This window comes from Physeter macrocephalus, chromosome 11 (genome assembly GCF_002837175.3).
Source record: "Physeter macrocephalus isolate SW-GA chromosome 11, ASM283717v5, whole genome shotgun sequence".
Taxonomy (NCBI): Eukaryota; Metazoa; Chordata; class Mammalia; order Artiodactyla; family Physeteridae; genus Physeter; species Physeter macrocephalus.
This window is the reverse complement of record NC_041224.1, coordinates 107,956,265-107,978,993: the sequence shown is the minus strand read 5'-3', so window position 1 is coordinate 107,978,993 and position 22,729 is coordinate 107,956,265. Positions and strand designations below refer to the sequence as shown.

The 22,729-nt window shown below is 54.4% G+C and overlaps 1 protein-coding gene across 1 annotated transcript; it reads right to left on the bottom strand.

The window, feature by feature from the left end:
- Positions 1-711: 711 nt before the first annotated feature.
- Positions 712-18,542, bottom strand: NYNRIN (NYN domain and retroviral integrase containing). Its single transcript, XM_007130028.4, has 8 exons — positions 18,345-18,542; positions 10,168-10,811; positions 8,462-10,048; positions 7,378-7,508; positions 7,141-7,237; positions 5,408-5,509; positions 5,085-5,186; positions 712-3,869 (listed from the first exon to the last, which is right to left on the bottom strand). The coding sequence occupies exons 1-8, from the start codon at positions 18,540-18,542 to the stop codon at positions 1,016-1,018; spliced, it is 5,715 nt and encodes a 1,904-aa protein (XP_007130090.2). The 3' UTR covers positions 712-1,015.
- Between the last annotated feature and the right edge of the window lie 4,187 nt (positions 18,543-22,729).

Below are 22,729 nucleotides of genomic sequence, written 5' to 3'. Positions count from 1 at the left end.
CAAACAGAGCAGTCGTACACTACGTAGGGTCTGGGGATGCAGGGTACAGTGGCAGTAGGAGGAGCGGGCTGCGGGCTGCGGGGTGGGATTGGGAGGTAGAGTCACGCCAGCACCTCACCGCGTGCCAGACCGCTCATTTCAGTCACCCTCCCCCTGAAGCCGAGGCCTGGGCCCCTTGGTCTAGTCGAAGCAGCTCTTCAGGTAGAGATGCCACTCTTGGCATCGAGATCCTTGACTCCTGTGGCCTCGATATCATCGAAGCCGGGGTCAGGGAGCGTCTCCATTGGCTGGAGTCAAATGAGGTAGGCTGACTCCGTCTCCCCCTTGCCCTTCCCATGCTGACGGGCAGGATGCACCTACAGGATGGCTGGCCGGCCATCCTCCCACCCCAGTTCCGAGCCTCGAGGCCCAGGACTGCCAGCCTTTCCTTGACAGCTGGGCAGGCCTAGCCTGGCCTGAGAAAGTGAACCATGAGATAAGGGACGGGCTGCCTCTCCACAGCCCGCATGGATTTGGGTCAGCTGTGACAGATTCAAGGGCGAAGGGTCCCCAGTCAGGGACAACAATCGGGGGAGGAGCCCACAATCGAGGTTTCTGTTTGAGAGGGGAATGTGGTTTTGATTCTGAGGTCCAGAGCACAGAGCCACACTGTTTCATGGTAAAGACAGCCAGAAATAAGATTCTGGGCTACGCGTGTATATGTACACTTTCACTGGGGGCGGGACACTGAACCTGGCCTGCCCCAGGAAGGGATACCTGCCAGGGTAAAATTGTCAGAGGCCCACACCTGACAGCCTTTAGCAGATTCTCCCAATACCCCATATTGGGGATGCTTCCATAGGGACGCTGGTCCCCAGTTCAAGGCAGTTTTCAGCAAAGCTTTATGAAGTAACTTCTCTACAAAAGGCACAATGAAGGGCCCCCAGGGGGCTGTGAGAGCATTGCTGGGGTCAAGGGGAGGCCTAGCAGCAGAAGCCCAGCACCCTGGGGCGGGGGGCTCCCCCACTGCTCCAGCTCACTGCTCCAAGACCTTGAAGGACAGCGGGGTGCCACTCTTGGCAAAGGTCTTCATCAGACTGCTAGGATAGATGCACCCAAGCTTCTCTGGGGTTGGGAAGCCCCAGACCCTGTAGAGGGACAGGCTCAGCCGGTCCCCGATATAGAAGGGACCCACCCACTTGGCACTGCTGCCGTTCCTGGGGAGGGACAGCAAGAGGACCTGGTCACCCACATTCCACTCCTTCTCCTGGCTCTCCCGCTTGAAACGCCTATTCTCAGCCTTTTCACTCGTCTTCTCAGCCACCCTCCAGTGGAGCTCCAGCAGCTCCCCCATCAGCTGTAGCAGGAAGACATCCATCTTGAGCCCTTCGATGTTTGCACTGCTCATCTCCCACCACAGGGGCTCGGTCAGCCTCTCCTCGCCCCCCGTCAGGATCTGGAACGGTGTGGCCTGGCTGGAGGAGGCCCTGAAGGCCAGGTGCAGCAAGGGCAGGGAAGCCGCCCACTTCTTGCCGTGCAGGAAGATGAACTCCTTGAGGGCCCTCTTGAATTCCCAGTAGGCCCCGGAGCTCGTCAGGCAGGGGAACTGGAGGTCCCTACTCAAGGAGGCCACCTGGGCTCCCAGGGCCAGCCCACAGCTTACCAGGACATGGCGGGCAAACTGGGGGCCCTGGGCGGCCTCCAGCCTCACCGGAACACCCCACCTCGCGAACAAGTGCTGAAGCAGCACCTGGGCCACGGCCATGTGCGTGTAGGGCTTCAGCGGAAATGCCTCTACCCACCTGGTGTTGGGGTCAGCCACAATCAGCACGTGCTTGTGGCCCTCCTCGCTGACAGTGACTGGGCCCACCACCTCTATCTGCAGGTTGGACCAGGGGGCGGTGGACCTGAGGGGCCACAGGGACTCAATAACCTTCAACTCACTGCCTATGAGATTCCGGGGGATGCAGAACAAGCAGCTCCTACAGTAATCTCTCACGTGCTCCTGCATGCCCGGCCACCATCCCAGCAACCGCAGCTTCTTGTAGGTCTCCTCGGGCCTCCGGTGGGCCCCCATGGGGAGGTCGTGCACAGCAAAAATCAGATCCCTCCGGAGCTGCCTCGGGACTACCCAGACCCGGGGCCTCTTGTCTCCCTTGAACATAAGCAGGCCGCTCTCCTTGTCGAGGCTGAGGGAGTTAAAGGCAGAACTGAAGGGTGAGGAGCTGGATAATTTCTGCCCCGCCTGCAGCTTGGCAATGATATCAGCCAGGGTGCCGTCGCTCAGCTGTAATGCCAGCAAGTTGGGCCTCTTGCCCGCGGTACGGGGAGACACCACAGGGACTGGCACATCGTTTGGCAAATTCCACCACTGGCCGCCCCCCTGGGCACCCTGCTTGGCCAGGGTGTCCACCGTCACAGCAAACAGGGAGCCCCGGTAGGAGGTTCGGTAGATAAATGGAAGGGATGAGAGACCGGAGGTGAGGGCTATGATGTAGGAGAGCAGGCTTGGGTGAGGTAGAGGAGCCCCGTCGGAGGAGAGGAAGCCCCGAGCCCTCCAGAGGGGCAGGAGCTCCCAGAGGAGGCTGAAGATCCAGTTGCAGTGCGTGAGGAAAACCACGGGCAGGTGGGACTGGCCAAAGCGCTCCAGGCCACAGGCCACGGCCGCCAGGTGGGCATAGGTCGGGGTGTAAGGGGAGCAAGAGAAGGAAAGGGAGACAGGGGGGCTGGTGGGAGACAGAACATAGAGACCGAAGCCAGCACACCACTCATCCTCCCGGTAAAAGCAATACCCCGACATGTGGATGCAGACAAAAGTGGACAGGTCGGAAAAAGGAGGCAGAACCTGGAAAAAACGAGGCATGGAAGCCGCAGGAGTCAGCAGCCGGTTTTCCCCTAGCAGGCCCTGGAGAAGGGTCAATTCCAGTGCCCTCTTGCCCTTGTCCTGTACCAAGAGGGACCATCTGATCAACCATGCTTTGGCCACCCTGCGGCTGTCCCATGCCCCAGGGTCCACAGTGGTCCGGGAGGCATAGGAAAGGCCCAGGACCACTGGGGTGTCTCCAATGCAGCGGGAAAAATGCTTGAGGGCCCAGGCCATGGCATAGGGGCTGTCTCCCCCTGACTGCGGGCCCTCACTCTCCTCGTCGGGGAGGAGGGGTTTCGAGGTATAGGCTACGGGGTGCTTTCTCCCTGAGCGCTCCTGGTACACAACAGCCGTCAGGGCCACTTGGCTCACCGTCACCTCCAGGCGGAAGGGCAGCTGGGGGTCGGGGGCCGTCAGGCAGAGGGCGGACACCAGAGCTCGCTTCAGGGCCAGGAAGGCCTTCCCATGCTCCCGGGCCCATTGCCAGTCCGGCTTCTGCTTGAGGAGCCTGTGCAGGGGCCCCACAAGGGCTTCATAGTCAGGGATGACGTCCCGGTGGGAGTCCATGAATCCCACGAAGAAGGAGAGCGCGGTGAAGTTGCCGGGGATGGTCAGCTGGGCCAGCTGGGCAAGAACCTGCTGGCAGGGAGCCTTCCCATCCCAGGGGATGCCCAGGGAGGGAGAAGGTACCGCCGGCAGGAGATCGATGTCGAGGGCTTCATCCTGGGGGTCGTGCAGGCTGAGGCACCGGAGTATTTCCTCTGAGAGGGAAGAGCACTCAGCCCTGAACACGGACATCAGCGAAGAGTGCAGGTCGTTCTCCTTCTCGGCCGGCTTCTGCATCTCCTGCCCCTCTCTCTGCTCCTCGTCCTGCCTCTCCTCCTTCTCCTCCCTGACTTCTTCCACATTCCGCAGACTCTCCGGGGGCCCAGGGTCAGCATTCTCACTCAGCTCAGAGACACTGGCAGGGCTGGGAGGAAGGGTCTTCCACGCCTTCAGGAAGTTGCCAATGTCAGTGTCCAACCTACACCAAAACAGCAGGACAGAGGAGTCTGAGGGAAGAGGTGGGGGACAGCCCGCCCCGAGAGGCCATCCAAGGCGAAACCACATCTGTGGAAGCCCCACAGAGCCTCACCCCATTGCTGAGTTTCCCTGAGGCTGGGCCGAGGGCCAGCCTCCAACATGGCACAGCCTCAGACAGGACCTGCCCTCAGATATTCCCTCCACTCCCAGCAGCCGCCGGACGGCAATGTTAGAGATTCATCTGGGCTTTGAAGACTTATCCAATCAAAACCTCACTGACCAAGGGACATGTCCAACCAGTTGTAAGCCAATGGTTTGATAAGAATTAGATGACTGGTACTTCCCATCGGACTCCAGGAAGAGCAAGCCGGGGGAGGTCAAGAGAGGGAAGGAGGCTTGACGTGGGGCTTGGGAGCGCACAGCACGCAAACTTCTTCGAATTGGAGAAATGGGACTGGGGGACCTGGCCCGGGAAGCAGTGCCCTGCCCAGAAGTTCCCGACCACGGTCCCCTGCCGGGCCCAGGGAACTGGGAGGTGAGCAAGCAAAGCGGCTCAGAGTGGGTGGAAGCCAGAGGAACTGAGTTACTGCAAATCAGTTCTGCCGGCAGCAGCGCAATGACCTCGGGAAAGTACTTGAGTCTCAGACTCCTCATCTGTAAAACGAGGACAGTGGTCACGTAGGTCTAACTCGAGCTGTGAGGATCAAAGCGGGTAATAAATGTGGAAAAAGTTCTACTTGGTACATACTCCAGACACAGCTCCCCCTGCACACAATGAAACAAGAACAAGGTGGTTCACTGCAGCACTGGTACCAACAGCATAACATGGAAACTGTCGAATGGCCCTCCACAAAAGGCCCCCCATAAACCGGTTGGGTACTCACATAATGGGATAGAGCATGGACATTAAAGCCAGCCACATGAACTAACATGGCATACCTCTGGGAAAAACAATAAAACATGGCGACAAATGCCAGTTGTGGAATGTTACATATAGTATTGAAGCATGTGTGCAACACTGTGAAACTGTAAAACCATATCGTAAGTGGTTTATGGATGTGCAGATGTGGGTGGAAGTACAAAGACCTGAAAAACTCAGATCACTCAGCCCACTATTAAGCACTAGACAAACGTTGGCTAGCACCAAGGGGAAGCTTCCAGTCAGCCCCAGGAGCGGCTGGGAGGCGGGGTGTGGAGGGGGTGCCTGGCCCATTACCTGTTTGGCTTCTTCAGAAACTCATCCAGAGTGGGGCCATCACGGCCCAGAGGATCGTCGGGCACCATGAAGAGATTCCCCGCAAAAGTGAAGGGCAGCAGGCTGGACCCGGGATGGAGGAGGAAACGTCACAGAGGAGCCCCTGACCCACCCACACCCCTCTGCCACCTGGTATCTCCACAGGGGCTGAGACCCACATCTCCTCCCAGCAGGTGCTCATGAGCACAGCTCCAAGGCCCTTCCCCCTGCCCAAACCCCTCCTGCCAGGGACTGCCCGGCACCCGAGGGGAAGGAACAGCCCAATCCCCTGGGAGCTGCCTCACCGATCTTTGACCATAAGTTTCTTGGAATTATTCATCAGGACGTGGAGCTGCTCGTTGGTGACGATGATGCCATCTGTCTCTTCCGCCAGCTTTACCATGAACCTGCAGGGAGAGGGGAAGTCGCTAACGACCCAGTACCCAGACCCTCACCTCCCCAGTCCTCTGAGAAAATGAACTTGCAGCTTCCTGCTGAGGTGTGTTGGACAAAAACGCTGCCCTTGATAGCCGGGGAGCCAAGACTCAAGAGCCCATCCTCGTCTATGCAGCCGACTGGGATGTCCACTCACCCCTGGGAGGGTGAACTGGGATGCACATCCCCCAAATGTATATGCAAACACAGACCCCTATTTTACACATAGGCATTCACATACACATGCTCAGACCCGCACACAGAAAGCCATGCCCTTGTCCACATCCATACGTGCATTTTTACTTCTTCGGTTTCCGCATCTGTCAAACTAACATAAAATACCTACCGCCTATTGCTGTGAGGATTAAACTGAATGAGACAATACACTAGACACTGAAGTGTCTAGTTCAGTGCCTGCCACACAGCGTGTACCAAGTATTCCATGATTACTCTTCACCAAAGCACAACATTCAGGTACATGCCAAGACACACATACATACATATGGATATGTGTATACATGTATAAAAACACATACCTGAATAAACAAATCCATTTTTCCAAGGATCACTTCTCCTCGAAAGAGGGCTGTGACCAGGAAAGAAAGCAAAGGCCACCTACTTCTCGGCATTCCCTGCAGAGTGCCATTCTGGCAGCCACGAGCATGCAATTCCACAAGTGACCAGCAGAGGGGCCTTCTGCAGGAAAGCTACCTTCCCTCAAACCCAGGCCTGAATTTAAAGGCGCTTAAAGACCTTACCCAGGAGGGCCAGCTCTTGAAGGAAGGATGCCTGAGCTGCCCTGCCCAGCCCTTCCCAGGCTTGAAGGCTGAGTGGGCGCCAGGTCTTGGGGGAGGAACAGAACTTCTCCCTGCCTGGCATGGGAGGTGCCTAAGTGGAGCCAAGACCTGACCTGCTGGACATCGAGTCCAGCCCAGGGTCAGTGACCTGGACAGGGCCTTCTCGGCCCCATCAGAGGCAGCATCACAGGCATCCCTATGCGCACTGGTCCTGCAGCCACGCTGGGGAGTGGGTGCTGAGGACTGGCAAGTAGGGAGGCATTCAGGTTTTAGCTAGGAGACAGGGCTAATCTGACTCCATTTTCAGAGCCCAGCCAGGGCTCCAGTCACATACAGCCACACACATACCTCCTCCCAGGGCCAGGGCTGGTGGGAGGAAACGACTGCAGCAATTCCTTGAGAAAACCTGAGCTTCAACCCAAACTGGCACCCAAATCAGCTGCTGGGGGAAGCAGCTCGCTTGAAGCACCAGGAGTCACCTGGGCTAGTCCCATCCAAAGAAAGCCCAGGGTTTCACCCCATACTTCATGGGGGAGAAAGCCTCTTAGCTCAGGGAAATTGGGCTGCAGACTCCCAAATTCAGGAACATCTCTTGGGTTTGAATAGAGCCGACCTTGGAGCCCTCTCCTCTCTGTGTCTCTCCCTCTACCTACAGAGGGCCGGTGCACCACACCACCCTCTCTGACATGACCCTCTGACTTATTTGCTTCCATCTCCCCAGAGCAAATGAGGCAAGACTCCACCGGACACGCCAGCCCAGCCCAAGCCCCGGGGCCCCACAAGAGAAGGCCTGCAGCCCAGCACACCTATAATCGTAGGTAGTGATCTTCTTGCCGTTCTCGAGCTGAGAGGGGGTGATTGAAAGCATCTTGAGGGAGTGTAGCTTCGTCAGAAAGTGGCTCTCTGGAGGTGAAAGGCAGAAGACAGCAATGGTCAGAGGAAGGGCTAAGTGGAAAAGGCCACGGTGGGGACAGAAAGGCAAGGAAAAGTAAGGCATAGAGAGTAAGCCCACTGGAGGGGCTGGGCGGCTGGGGACAGCTCACCTCTCACCCTCCGGTTCTTCTTAAGCTGCCAGGTGGGTACAAACACAGTGACCTCTCGGTGTCCCCGGTTCCAGAAGTACTGCACTGCCATGGCAATGCCCCGGCAGGAGAAGAAGTGCTGGAGGCCGTGCCTGGAGTTGGGGGGTGGGGGTGGTGATGGGGGGAATTAGTGAGGTAGCAATTTTCTGCCCTAGGAATGGCCCTGCCTCTCCACCCCTCCCTCAGAGCCAGCCTAGGGCAGCACATCTGGCAACGCCAGGGCATCAGCACCACGGGCACCAACAATGCCCCCTCCCCTCTCTCCATCATCACACAGTGAGCACCTACTGGGTCCACTCACCTGCTGTGTGTGTGTGTGTGTGTGTGTGTGTGTGTGTGTGTGTGTGTGTAGGGGCCTCCAGGACAAAAGGAAGGAGAAGGCAACCTCTACATCCAAAGAGCTCAGTTTAGGACTGGAAGCAAACAAACATTTGCTGACCAACTGTGTGCTGGGAGTGTGCTCAGCACAGAGAACTATCCTACTGTGTGGGCAAATGAAGACACCCTGCATGTATTTATGCTAGCACATATACAGCAGTAAGTGCTATGCAGAGAGAGTGATCTCTGAGAGTTGGCATGGTTGGGAAAAGCTTCACAGGGGAGATCAGTGCTGGACCTTAAGGGTTGGGCTAAACATTTGAAAACTGGCCTGGGGTTGACAGACCCCATGCTATGTGAGGCAGGCTGAAATGGGAAGAGCATGGGCCTGGGCAGTGGGCAGATCTGAACCCAAAGGCCAGCTGGGCCCCTTACTGGCTCTGGGACCTTGGTCAAGATTAATTGCTTCTCTGAGCCTGTTTCTGCTTCTATGAGGGAAGGAGAACAGAAACCTACTTTTGAAGGCTGCTGGAGTGATTCCATGAACACCACCCAGCATGCAGTAGCCCCTCAACATGTACCACTTCCCTCCCATCTTTCCCCCATTTGAACCGCCTGTCACCCGTATACAGAGGTCAAGAAAGGATGCCCACAGTCTATCACCCCAGGGACACCCTGCCCGAGCTCCCCAGCATCCCCAGCCCACCCCAGGTCCGTGGCTACTCACACCATGGCCACGCTGCTGCCGTCAATGACCACTCGCCTCAACTCCTGGTTCCCCGGTTCTTCTGACAGGTTCAGCTCAAAGGGTGTATTCAGGGCCTCGTGGTACCTCTGGAAGCTGGTTACTGTGCTGTTCGTCTGTGGGTGGCGAGGCGGCTGCCTCGGAACCCCCTCCCAAGCCCCTAGAAGCCCCTCCACCTGAGGTTGGCGCTTACTACTGGGAGCCAAAGTGCCACTGGACTGGGGCCCTTGCCTTCCAGCTTCCCCCTGGCCCTTCAGGAAGGAAGCACTGCCCCTTGACGAAGGCTGGCCCTCACTTGGGAATTTGGCTGCATCCAGGGTTGGCCCTGGATCTGTGGGTGCCTTCTGAGCTGCAGGCATTTTCAGAGCTCTGCAAGTTTTGGGAGCTGCAGGTGCTTTGGGGGCTGCAGGGGCTTTAGGAGCTGCAGGTGCTTTGGGAGCTGTAGATCCTGTTTTAGCTGTAGTCCCAGTCTGGGCTCTGGGTGTTTGGGGACCTGCAGGTGATGTTTTTGCTGCATGCCTTTTCTGAGTTGTGGGAGTTTGGGGAGCTGCAGGCACCATTTGAGCCGCTGGTGCCAGTTCACCCACAGCTGCCTTTTGTGCTGTGGGCACCACTTGAGCTGCTGGCTTTGTTGGAGCCAAAGGCACTTTGGGGGCTGCAGGCTCTTCATGGACCGCTGGCATAATCTGGGTTTCAGGCACTTTGGGGGCTTCGGGCAGCACGGGATTTGTGGGTGGGGTTTGAGCTGTGGGCACTGCTGCAGCCATGGGCACTTTGAGAGTTTCAGGCACTGTTTGAGGTTCAGGTCCTGAAGGAGCTGTCAGCCCCCCTTGAGTGGCGGGCCTCCCCTGAGCAGTAGGCACCCCTTGCCCTGTGGAGGGCCCTGGAAACGGCCTCTCTTCTGGTTCCTTACAATCCCACTGCATATTTCCTCGATCCCCCGGCTCACTTCCAGCTTGGAGTTGGGGTGTAGAGGTCAAAGGTGGCCCTATCTGTGGAAGTCCTGGGCTAGCCTTGTCCTTTACCCCTGAGCCTCCTGAGACCACCAATAAACTCATTACTTTTTTAGGGGTCTCTGGCCTTGGGCAATTCTGTAGGGCTGCCTCTCCTCCTGGCCCCCCATCTGGTCTACAATCTGGGCTTTCCACACTGGGCAAAGGAACCAGCTCCTTCTGTTTCCAACCCAGATTTAAGGGCAAAGGATTCTGCCCTGGCAGCTTGAACTGAATGGGGCCCAGTGGCCTCTGCCAGAAAGGGAAACTGAAGCAAGCCTGGGACAGGAGCCAGGCCAGGTGGAGAGAATGCAGTTCATTGATCCTCCAGAAGGTTGCAGCAATAGTCCCTGGCCACAGGGGCCCAAAGGCTGGCCCCGGGGTCCAGGACTTCCAGGGCGAGCACACACTCAGGGCTGATACTGGAGGCTGGAGAGGGAGCGTGTCTTCCCCCCTCCGGGCCTGCCGCTGCTGGGAAGAGGCTTGTGTGCGGTCCGCGGGGTCCTGGCTGCTGCTGGCTTGTACTGACCCTTCCTCACAAGCACTGTCCGTACCACCTTGGTTGCTGGAACCAACCCTGCAGGAAACCCAAGTTTGTTGGAAAAGTGGTAAGGCCAGTTAGGTCCCAAACTATTTCCCTGGGGTTGGGGAGCGGGAACAGGGGCAGAGAAGCCACACTGATTCTCCAGAACTTACCGTACCAGCTGGTTTGCTGTCTCCAGCTGAGTGTTCTGGCCTGGGATTAGGGCCCCCATGGCTCCTAGGCTGGTTAACCTCTTTGAATTTTCTGGGCTCCCCATCTCCAGAAAAGGCCCAGGACCATCTCCCATGGACACCATGGCTGGACCTTCCTTCTGCTGGTGGGTTGGACAGATCAGGAGCTCGGGGTCCAAGCGGGAGTCGGACGTGCCCATGCAGCCGAGCCACTGGATGATGTCCTCCTTGCCCGCAGCATCCCGCACCAGGCTCAGCAGCAGTTCCTGGACCGCTGCGGGCAGCTGCAGCAGGTCCCCTGCATATTGGTCACCACGGATCCAGACCAGAGCCCCAAAAGCCCGGGTCACCTCGGCTTCCCAGATGCCCCGGGGGGTGAGCAGAGGGGCAGGGCCCCAGCGCAGCCGCCCTACCAGCTCCTCCAGCCAGTTCTGGGTCATGATGAAAGACTCGGTCAGCCCGCCCACCATCAGGGAGCCCGGCGGGCCAGGCACCAGGTAGGCCAGCGTGCTCCAGCACAGGCAGTCCAAGAAGAGGCCCTGGGCCCCAAGGAAGGCGCAGTGCAGGGCCACCGGGTAGCGGACCTCCTTCCACAGCTCCGGGCTGCACAGGCCCTTCAGATACTCCTGAAGCCAGTGGGGAGAGCACAAAGGAAGCCAGCCGTTATGGGCCTGCCACTGGCACTCACTCCCCTCACAAGCACATGCCCTGGCCCTGCCCACCATAAGCCAAATGACACCCCCGGCCCAACACTCTCTCCCTGGTCCTGACTCCTCACACACTCATCTCTTTCCCGGGAGCTCTGACAGATGGGGGAGGCCGGAGGGAGGGGGAGCGCCTGGCTTGGAGTCAAGGTCCCTGGTTCTAGTTCCAACCTGACCTCAATAGGTTAAGGTTACTGTGGGAAATTTGTCATCTTCTCAGGGCCTCAGTCTCCTCACCTATAAAATGACGGATTAAATCAGATACTCCTAAGGTCCAGTCCTACCCTGGCGTTCTAGAATTGTGAAATAGCTGGGGGGAGGGGGACGGCACATTACTGAGTACCCTCCATGTGCCAGGAGCTTATGTGACCTGGAGCAACTTATCTACCGTCCTTATGCCTACGTTTCCTCATCTGTAAAATGGGGATGAATGGTTCCCACCTCATTAGGCTATTACGTAGCTTCAGTGAGATAATACAAAAGAAGTGCTTAGCTTATGCCTGGCACAGCCTATTCCCATTTTGCAGGCTCAGAAAGGCTCTATCGCTGACCCAAGGACACACAGCTAGTGGGTGACTGGGTAAGGACCACAGCCCACATCCATCTGACTCTGAAAGCAGAGCTCCTTCCACGTCCTTGGGCTGACTACACAGTGACTACAGGGTAATCCACTGAGATTCTGGTTAATCCCCCTGCAGAAGGTCTCCGGCACACCCGGTACCTGTAACCATGGTAACTCTGTTGCCTGGAGGGGACAGAGGAGAAGGTAAGTCGCTGGGCCAGTATCCAGGGGATCCCCACAGATACGCACAATGGCTGAACCAGAAGGGAAGCCTCTGGCCATCTGGGCACCAGGTCCTTGTGTTCCCAGGGCTCACACACTCAGTCTTTAGCAGTCACTGAGACAGGAGAGGTTGGGTTCCTCCACTATATGGCTGAGTTCCACCAGCATGACCCCATGAGCTCCAGGGAACCAAGAGCACTCCCTCTTCATCAGCCAACCCTTGATGCTGCATTAGCCCTCAAGTCCCTCCTCCTGCCTGTGTCAGTGACAGTCATCCCTCTTCCTGCTTTCCCATGACAGTTCCATTATGGAACAAATGCTCCATTTTGGATCTCCAGCAGCCATCCCAAAGACCACTCTGGCCCCTCTGCTCAGTACCCATACCATTCTTCCCTGCTCAGGCCTAAGCTTATCTCTGCCACATGGCCAGGCTATGGACCTCCAACACCTTCCCCAAAGGGCCTAAGGTACACCCAGGCACTTAGGCCCATGTCTAACCCCTTTTCAGTCAGTCCAAAATCAGCTCAAAATCTGATAGACATCCCAAGCCAACCCCTCCCACCCAGAACCTCAGCTGGTCCGCACTGCCTGGCGAGGGTGAATCTGACCAAGTGGAATAACTCTCATAGACTTGAACAAACTCCCCCATCCCATGCACCCCACGTTCTAACTACATGAAAACAATATGTAAAAATGAAGAGATGTGCTCAGGAAGAAGATGGTGGGTGGTTTCTTTCTCCTTCTGCAAAGACCTTAAAATATTTATTGTTCCATTAACCGTCCATATTTTTAAACAAACGGATATATTGGAAATGAGATAATTTTCAAAATAATAAATCTGAACTGATATTTATTGAATAGTTACTATGTGCCAGGCTCTTTACATACATCAGCTCATTGATTCCTCTCTCAGCCCTATAAGGAAATTACTATTATCCCCATTTTAGGTGAGCAAGGAAGGGCACATGTCCGAGGTCACACAGGTAGTAGGCTGGGACACTTAGGCACTCTGACTCCAAAGTCTGGGGTCTTAACCATGATGCTGTCTATACCTTAGAGCAAAAACAGATATGGAAACAACAGGCATTTACATCCAGAAAATATCTGGAGCGATCTTCCTGCTTAAAGCCCACCCAGACCTTTTTCTCCAAGAGGAGAAAAAATAGAGAAGAGGCAGGAACAAAATAAGCACAGAAAAATGTGCATTTGTTAAAATATGTTGCCCAATGTCCCGCAAGTCATTTGTCAACTTGTAAGTTAAATAAAAACAATACCACCAGGTAGTTTCCTGACTTAGGATTCTCCTTTCTCATAAGTCAGTTGCTATACATTGTCTGCTTTCCAAAACCACCCCAAATTACACCGCAGAATACTCAAAAAGCTCAAAAAAATGGCAGCACCAAGAAACTCTAGAATTGGGAATGAAAGAGAACATTTTTGTTTGTTTGTTTTTTGCGGTACGCGGGCCTCTTACTGCTGTGGCCTCTCCCGCTGCGGAGCACAGGCTCCGGACGCGCAGGCTCAGCGGCCATGGCTCACGGGCCCAGCCGCTCCGAGGCGTGTGGGATCTTCCCGGACCAGGGCACGAACCCGTGACCCCTGCATCGGCAGATGGACTCTCAACCACTGCGCCACCAGGGAAGCCCAAGAGAACATTTTTTAAAAGGTGAACTAAGATAAAGTTGTTTGAGGAGCAGTTAGATCTGGGAGCCCACCCACCCCTCTACACAAAGGCTGAGCAAGTACCTCCCTACCCACTGGAGTTTGTTCTGTAGAAAGTAAAAGACAAGGTCTTAGGATCAGAGGTTGATCAGCATACCTGAGGGAGTGGGTACCATAAAAATCATGAAGGAAGAGAGGAAGGCCAGTAAGGTCTACAGTGAGTGCTGAGTGCAGAGAAACTCATTCTTCCCATATAGAGACTCCGCAATAGTAACTGATGATGGATGAAGACAGATACTCTCACACAGAGGGGTCTCACTGGGGCACCTCAGAACAGTGGGGGAAACTACAAACTTCCAGGGAGAAAAAATACTTCTCATACAAAGGACCAGGGACCAAGAATAGCTTCAGATATCCCTAAAGCAAGAAGTCAATGGATTAATGCCTTCTCATTTCTGAAGGAAAATAATTTTCCATGTATAATTTGATACCAGCCAAATTGTCAATCAAGTGACCATCAGATATGCAATGTAGTTATGCATATATGCAACCCCAAGAGTTTACCTCCTATAAAACCTGTCTCAGGAAGCTACTAGAGAGCATTTTCCAGCAAATCAAGAAAAGAAACTAAGAAAGGAGACCCAACATAAAAAAAAAAAAGCAAAGACAATCTCCAGGAAGATTGTGGAGAGAAATCTCAGAATGTATTCATTCATTCAATAAACACTACTGAGCACCTACTACGTGTCAGGCACTGTTCTAGGAGGCACAGAGGACGACTAGTTCAGATTGGAGAGTGGGACTCCAGAATCAACATGCTTGTTTCGGCACCATCTTTCTAACTTGGTGACACTACTGAAGGACGTGCTCCACCAACTCAAGACAAAGACACAGCGTCCAGGAAATGAGGTATCTAACAAGGAAAAAAGGCAAGAGGATGCCAAGAATGACAGCAAACGGGAGTCCCAGGATGACAGCTGTGCAGTCCTGACCAGACAGAAAGAAGGCTGCCCCCAGGAAAAAATCTGGAACTGACAGACCATCTTGAATCGATAGATTGTCCTTGTAGAAAATTGTAGTGAGAAGCAACTGAAAGTTATAAGAATTAGCAATGGGTACAAAGGAAAACAAGCGAACTGGAAAGGTGTTGAGTTCTTTACCTCAGGGAAATCGAAAAGTAAGAGAGAAAACCTAATCATAGTACACTTCAACACTTAGATGTAAATGATATTTGCAAGGGCATAATGTTGCAAATACTAAATACAGATTTAACAGAAAAATGAAATATAACTATATTGGGAAGAAAAAAGGGATGGCAATATAAGGGAGCTAAATCCTCATCTTTAATAATAGGAAGTAAAAAGATATCTAAAATTGATTAATCAAAAGATATAGTAGCTACATATTTTTTTAGGAATGTGGAGATGTAGAAATGCCAGAGCAGATATTTTCTACAGGGAAGAGCACTGAAGAGGGAGTTGGCAGGGACAAGGCAAGGAATCACTGCGTTATTCTGTGAGCTTTTTAAAAATTATTGGACTTTTAAATTATGTATTATTTTGATAAAAGAAAAATTAAGTTTAAAATAAAGGAGAAGGATTAGGTGCCCACAGCACAATTAGATGGGCTGGTAAGTGTTTAACAATCATCCAGTTATGGGGGAAATAGTCCCGATCTGTAGCATTTGACAATTTCTGTGGTGTAAATACTCCTTCCACGGTTGATTTCAAACTACCAACAGGACTCCATTGGCTCAAAAACTTCCTGAATTTTCAGTGATGGGTCAGCAGGAGTTGGTTCCAGCACACCCCTGGCCACTACCAGCTTCCGTGGTACTGCTCAGTCAGTGTGGGCCAGGGACAGATCTTCCACCTGACAGCAAAGCCCGAAGTCAGCAAACCATACCCTGTCCCACAGCTCCCCACCCCAAACTCTGGCTCCCCATCACCTCCCTCCCTCCATCGTGTCCAAAAAGGGGAGAATCAAGCTGTCACCTGTCCTCTCTGCGCCGGACCCTTCTTTACATCGTTGCCAAGGAGGACAGAAGAGCTGAGCAGGGCTTGTCTCTGGGCGACTTTGATCATTAGTAAAAACCCTCCTTTCCACTCTCAGGTGAGGCTGATTTCACCTCAGAAAGGCCAGGCCTCCCCAGTGTTTCTTTCTGCTGCCTAGGAATGTGATTTCCAGCACTGCCTTCATTATTTTTTAAATCCCACCACAAGAAAACTACCTAAAGGCAGTTCCGAGTTCTACAGAGTTTTTCCTGGAAAACCAGTGCATATAACGTAGAAAACACCCGGGCTCTTCTCCAGAGAAGCCTGTATCCTTCTTGACCCCTCCTCCCCTCACAGACAAGACACCCCCATCCATCACCCCTTCCCCATCCTACAACCTGCAGTCTCACTGAGCCCTCTCTGCCAGCTGGCCTGTGTATATTAGGCCATTATCCAGGTGCGTGATTCTGTGCCCCTACAGCTGGGATTGGGGTCAGCCACAGCACGTCCACATGGAAACCACAAGACATCCTTATACATGGGAAATTTCCCTGTATCAGATTGCTGGGCCTTAGAAAGCATTTAATCCAAGCTTCTCACTTTGCAAACAAGGAGACCGAGACTCAGAGAGGGAAAAGAACTCATTCAAAGTTATACAGCTAGTTACAGAAACAATAACTGATATCTCTACTCTGTAACTCTCCACATTTGTGAAAGTCCATAAGAACCCCTTATTTCAATTGACTCTTACAACTCTGCCATGAAGTGGGTATTATTATATTGTTTTATAGATGAGGAAATAGGCTCAAGAGAAGGTCAATGATTTGACCGAGGTCAGACAGTTAGAAGGTAGCAAACCCCAACATCCAACTCTCTCCACCACACCCCTCTGCCCCAGCAGTAACTTGGTGACAGCAAATTGAACCCAGATCTCCTAACTTCTGGAACAAAACCTTATCCTCCCCACCTTCCCTGCTCTCCTGTTCCAAAGTTCCAAAAATCTCTTCTTTCTGCTCATTCTGTGCAATAAGGGAGGGAGTTACCCAGAACCCCTCATGTTGTTTCCATCTTAAATCATGCTTTTCCCCGGAGGAAGACAGAGGGGAAAGAGATGATAGGATGGGGGGAATGGAGAAAGCCACTGGTTACACTATCAGGGCCTGAGGTGTGAGGGAAAGTCGGTGGGCCCAGGAACTCTGAGGCAGCAGTGGAAGCAGGAGTAGCCAAGCCTGGAGAAGCTGATGGAGGATGTAAGCAGGGGACAGGTGAGCTAGACACTTCAGAAAGCACCAGTCCCATAAAAGGGTGAGCAGGTGTATTTCAAATTAACAAAAAGATTAAGAACCTGGGACTTCCCTGGTGTTGCAGTGGTTAAGAATCCACCTGCCAATGCAGGGCACATGGGTTCAATCCCTGGGTCCGGGAAGAACCCACATGCCGCGAAGCAACTAAGCCCGTGCGCCACAACTACTGAGCCTGCACTCTAGAGCCCGTGAGCCACAACTACTGAGCCCGCATGCCTAGAGCCCATGCTCCGCAACAAGAGAAGCCACCTCAGTGAGAAGCGCGTGCGCCACAACGAAGAGTAGCCCCGGCTCGCCGCAACTAGAGAAAACCTGCGCGCAGCAACGAAGACCCAACGCAGCCAAAAATAAATAAATAAATAAATAAATAATAAACAAAATCACTCTTACTTAAAAAAAAAAAAAAAAAAAAAGATTAAGAACCCAAAACAATCCAAAGGCTCCTCTTGTTAACCTACCCTGTGCCAGCTACTGAAAAGTCTCCATCTCAGGGGTTCCTGCACATCTGCTCTCCAGGCAGGAACCCCTCCCCTCCCCCAGTACCTCTGTCAGAACTGGAAAAACTGCTGACAAAGCAGCTCAACAGAGGGGCTGAGCGAGGAACTTTCCAGCCTGCCTGCCCACTGGCCAACGTGTTCTGGGCCTCCCCCACCCATGGCCTTGACCAATTAGGATATTGATAGAGACCCAGCTAGGGAAGGGCTGTGTGTTGGGGTGGGTGGGTGCATGGGGGAGCAGGTGGTCTGGGGCTGAGGGAGGCTGTAGCATTCCTACCAGGAAATGATAAGATAAGGGAATCTGGGGGAAGAGGGAGACCTTGGCCACGACTGGGGGGATCAGAGGGAACCTGAGAGGCCCAAGCGGAGGAGAAGCTTATGAGAGAAGCCAGGGCACATGCGAGAGAGGCACACTGTGACCTGGCCTGTCCAGCGTCCAGCCCCACACAGCAAGCCCTTTCATCTGAAAGCCCACAGCCCTCCTCCCAGATTCCCACCCATCCCCTAGGGCTGCTGCCTTCCAGGGCTGCTGCAGCCCCACCTCTGAGCCCCTGCAAGAGGCTGCCTAGAGCATCAGGAGTGTGGGGTGCGGAGCCCAGAGCCCTGGGTTCTGGTCCCAGCCCCTGCCACGCCCCACCTACCAGACCCTGAGTGCTCAGGGAGGCCCCTTACCCTCTCCAGCCCCCAATTCCTCATCTGTAAAGTGCCAGCATTGCTCTAGAAGCATCTTTAAATGGCCCTTCCAGTCCCAGCACTCTGAGAGGCTCCAAGGGGCAGCCCAGGATTTAAGGAGACTTAAAAGGCGGCAGAAAGACCTGGGCCTTCCAGGCTCTTGGTGGAGAACAAAGAGGTATGTTGCACAGACTACAGAAATGCAGGACCTTAAGTTGCTCCCCAGATGGAGAAGCAGGCTGTAAGTGTGGGGCCCTGGCCAGGGAAGGCTCACGGGGGGGACACACGACGCCGAGCCTCTCTCAGCGCACTTGAGGGACAGAAGTGACACGCAAGAGAGGGGTGGGGCAGAAAAGAAAGAAGGAACCAGAGGGAAGGACCCAAGGCTGCAGATCTGGAAAGGCAGGAGGATGGCCCAGTACCTGCCCGCCATACTGCCGAATCCAGGTCGGGGGACCTCTGGGGACCCCTGGGGGGCGGGGGGGGGCAAGGAGCGGGAGAAGGGTCTGGCTGGAAGCGATAGGTGGGGAGAAGCTGTTTACCTTGGCCCTGCCCATGTTCTCCCTGGGCCCCTCGAGCTGCAGCCAGAAGTAGGGGGTGTCCGGGCGGCTCTGGAAAGCGTTCAGCTTGACCCTGAAGATGCGCTGCACTTGCAGCCGCTGCCGCTGCACCCGGGGCTTCGATTTGGTCTGCACCATGAACCATTCCTGCGCCGGAGGGTCGCCCCCGGACAGGAGCATGGCTGGCCCGCCCGGCCCAGGAAGGAGGGAGCCGACAGTGCCACCGGGGTCCCCCGGCCGAAGGCGCCTAAGCCACGCCCCCTCCTCCCGGCGGCGCGCCCCCGCCTTGGTCCGGGTCCTCCCGGCTCTCGCGGACCCACCCGCCGCGGCTCGGGCGCCCTTCCTCCAGAGCTCCGAGCCTTTCAGCGGCGGCTCCCGCTACAATCTCTTCCTGCCAGGGGTTACAGCCGGGGGTGGGACCAGTCGGGCTCCCTTCCCTCCGCCCCCAGCCTTCCCCCTTCACCACTGCGCCAGCCCCTCCAGGATGAACTTTAGCTGAGTCGGCTGGGTAGCTTCAAGGGGCGCGGAAGGAGGAGGGAGGTGGCGGGGATGGGGGCGGGGAGGGTCTTGGAAACCTCTGCCTCCCACTCGAGTTTTGGGCCCAGAGCCAGAATCCGGGGGTCAAAGTTAATCTCCTTCCACATTCCCTTTTCCCCAGTGGGAGGGAAAGGGAAGGAGGGGCACTCGGGTGCGGGGAGAGGGGGTACGGTTTCGGGGACCCGGCCTTTCTCTCCTTTCCTCCTGTCCACCCTGCCGCCTCCCAGGCCTCCCTGGAGAACAGAGACCTGCGCCCCTCCTTCCCTCGGAGGAAAGGGTTAAGGGAGAGCAGGGTGGGGAGCCTGGGAGGCTGGGGCCTGTGGAAACTCTGGGCCGGAGACAGAGCAGGAAGGATGAGGGTAACAGCACCGCCTCCCCACTCCCCATCCCCAAGTCTGGGGACAGCCCGGGGCTGGCAGGCTGCCCAGACCCTCCTGAAGCCCCCAGGGCTGGAGGGGCGGGGAGAGCGCCCGAGTTTTCAGACTTGCGTTGTTTATGAAAGCCTTTTTTGATCAAGTTTGAGCTAAGCGAAGAGGGAGAGCTTTAGGATAGGAGTGAGGGTCTGGTTGGTGACAACCTCTAAGGGTTCCCTCAACCACCCGACACGCAGCCAGTCCGCTGCTTGGCATCGGTGGTCAGAGACCAGCCCTGGACTGGGGGGCCGCCTCCAACACTCTGCCCTGGAGGCATCCCCAGCACAAAGAACACGTTTTGCAGCCCTGTGGCCTGAACAGAACCTGGCTCTGTGGAGAGCAGAGTCTGCATCCTGGGCCTCGGTGAGCTTTCTTTTCCAAACCCAAACCCAGAGCTGCTGTCTGACAGGCACAAGTGTACCCATGGGGACAAAGGGCAGTGGACTTCAAATTCGTTCCGCCCTGGCACATCTGGGCTGCAGGGGCCGTGGCATGTTTGTGTGCAGGTGCAGGCAGAAAGCCAGGAGCACCCCGCTGCAAGGAAAGGGCCCAACTGGGGGAGGGGAGAGGGGCTCACACTGAGTCCTAGTCTGGCCTGGACTCAGCCCCTCCTGTGCCACCCACCTCCACTCCTGCTTCTTCTCCCTAGATTGGAATCCAGAAAAAGAAAAGGGTATCTGTGTCACCTCTGGCTCCAGGTCTGCCCAATCTGGCATTCCTGTGCTGCCCCTCCATAGCGCCTTGAAGAAGACCCTCTGGAGGAGCTTCCATCTGTCTCCACTCTTCCCACATCTAGCCGTTCTCCCTTTATCAGAAGAAGCTCTTGCCTTATTGTGCCTCAGTTTCTCCTCTGAAGCAAATGAGAGTCTCATACCTGTGCTCCCTACTCCTTCCCTGAATAAACACTTATTTCTGTTGCCCTCTTCCAACTGACTGTGGACTCCATGCACAGTGGCATCTTGAAGGAAAAGTCTCAGGTTTAACCCTATGTTCAAAGAGGCAGTGTGGAGGGTGGGAAGAGGTCAAGCTTAGGCATCAGGTACTTGATAAGTGGGCAAAAGAGGGTAATTTCTTTGAACTCTTGTGCCTCCATTTCCTTAGCTCATAAAAATGGGGATGATGGTATCTATAACACAGGTTGCAAATCAGACCACACAAGTACCACGCCTGGCACACCACCTGGAACAGAGTAGGCACCCAATTCATTTCATTTTCCCTTCCTTGATCTTGTCTCTTCTCCCCCACCTCACCTCTGGCAAGTACATCACAATACCTTCCCAGAGATCCCCTCTTTCCCATCCTTCTACATCTCACTGTCACCAGCCCAGCTCCTAGATCAGCCTCTCCTCACCCTTCCTGCTAACCCATCCCCCCCACTCCTTCCTCTCCCCTGGATATAGCAGATTTAGTTAGATACCCTGGTTCCAGTCTCAGCTTTGCCCCTGATGAGTTGTGTGCCCTAAGCAGGTAACTAATTCCCTTGACCTCTCCAGGCTTCCTCATCTAAATTCATTCATAGGGCCAAATTCATTTACTCACTCAACAAATTCAACACATATTTATTGAGTGTCTACTATGAGCCAGGCCCTGGGAGTATAGCACTGACTAAGAAAGATATCTCCCTGCCCTCATGGAATGGGTGAAGAAAGAAGAAAACAGCTCTGATTTCAGGGAATGAGAAATGCTCTGCTGGAAATAAAACAAGGTGTGGTGATGGAGAGTTCCCTGAGGGGGCCTCTCTGGTGAGGTGATATTTCAGCTAGAGGGAGCACAAGAACATGGGCACTGAGAAAGCAATGCACTAAGCTCTTCACAATTTTTTATCTAACTCTCTCCCCAACTCAGATACATTTAGTGAATCCTTGCCTGGAATATTAGGTTAAAACTTGTTGTGTTGGAGGCCTTCCTCTCCCGGGTCCTAATCTACCTTCTCAACCTTGTACAAAAGGATCCCAGCTCAAGTCTAAGTAGAATTAGATCTGTCTAGGCATGTCTGGCAACAGGGTAGCACACCCTGCCAGGAGCCTGTTTGCCTAAGGAATGAGAAGCCTCCAAGGAGAAAGCTCATCTTGCTTAAAGGAGGGCCCTGCCCTGTGAGGCTGACAGAGTAATAGATTCTTATCCCTCCAAGGCTCTACTGGGAGAGGAGGTTTTGTCTCTCAAATACCTCCCCGCCTAGCCCAGATACACAACTAGCCCAGTTCCTGGGATAGAGAGTGGGGAGCCCTGGGACCCAGCTGGCCTGCTTGGGACCTTTGTGAGGGAGTGACCCAGAGGGGAGACAGACTTCTCCTTGACTTTGCCAGAGTGCCTGAGCAGCTTCCGTTCCTAGAAGGCTCCCATCAGAGCAGAAATAGCTTCCCAAAGGCACATGAAATGGTCAGGACTTAAGGTGGTACAAATGAGCAGGTGGAGACAACAGCCAAGGAAACTGAAGTTAAGCGGGGGGCTCCCCATATTGGTCAGGATCTGGTAGGAAACACACGATCCTCTCAAAAGGCATGGCTCAAGGAAGTTTAAAGAATGGATCTTTTATGGGGATGTGAGCAGGATTAAGGAAAACCTGTAAGAGACTGGTGTAGTACTCTAGGGCTAGTTTAGGGGAAGCTGTTAACACCTGGAAGCCTAAAAGGGAAAAGGGGGGAAGTGGTTACTGGAGCCAACCAACGGGCCAGAGCTGGAGCTGTCGAAGGCCTTAGGGAAAGATGCACAGCCACTGACAAAGCTGGGCCAGCGGGAGGGAGCTGCCTTCCAACTTCCTGCCAGTGCCTAGCCCTGGCCAAACCCCATCAGAAGCCAAAGGGCAGTGGGGTCAAGGCCAGCCACTGAGGTCAGCCTCCAGGACACAGGGCAGGGTGGAGAAGAGCGAAGAGGGAGACTGGAAGGGACACAGAATGGTTGGCATACCCCTTTGTCTCTTAGCAACCACAGGCTGATGAGGTGTCAGGAAACTGCAATGATACTAATCTCCCCTACTCTTCTCCTCACCAATACTCTCTCCGGAACAGGGATGAATATCCTTGCACTCCTATTCAGAACACAGGACTTACAAAGACTAGCATGCAAACGCCAGGTCTGTCACTGCATCAGTTTCTGGGGGGCAGCTGTTACAAGTTACACCACCTGGAGGCTTAAAACAACAGAAATGTATTCCCTCAAAGTTCTGGAAGCTAGGGACTTCCCTGGTGGTCCAGTGGTTAAGACTCCCCGCTCCCAATGCAAGGGGCCTGGGTTCGATCCCTGGTCAGTTAACTAGATCCCGCGGGCCACCACGAAGATCCCACATGCCACAACTAAGACCCGGCGCAGCCAAATAAATAAATAAATATTTTAAAAAAGAAAAAAGTTCTGTAAGCTAGAAGTCGCGAATCAAAACATACAAAGCTACTATATGCAACTGACTATATGTAACTGGTG

Bases quoted from the DNA above. Each gene is read 5' to 3' on its own strand.
- NYNRIN (XM_007130028.4), bottom strand. From the start codon at position 18,542: ATGCTCCTGTCCGGGGGCGACCCTCCGGCGCAGGAATGGTTCATGGTG. The intron at 10,049-10,167 runs GTAAGTTCTGGA...GGTTTCCTGCAG, and splicing joins ACAGCAAACCAGCTGGTACG to GGTTGGTTCCAGCAACCAAG. The intron at 5,187-5,407 runs GTGAGGCAGCTC...TCCCGGGTCCAG, and splicing joins AAACTTATGGTCAAAGATCG to CCTGCTGCCCTTCACTTTTG.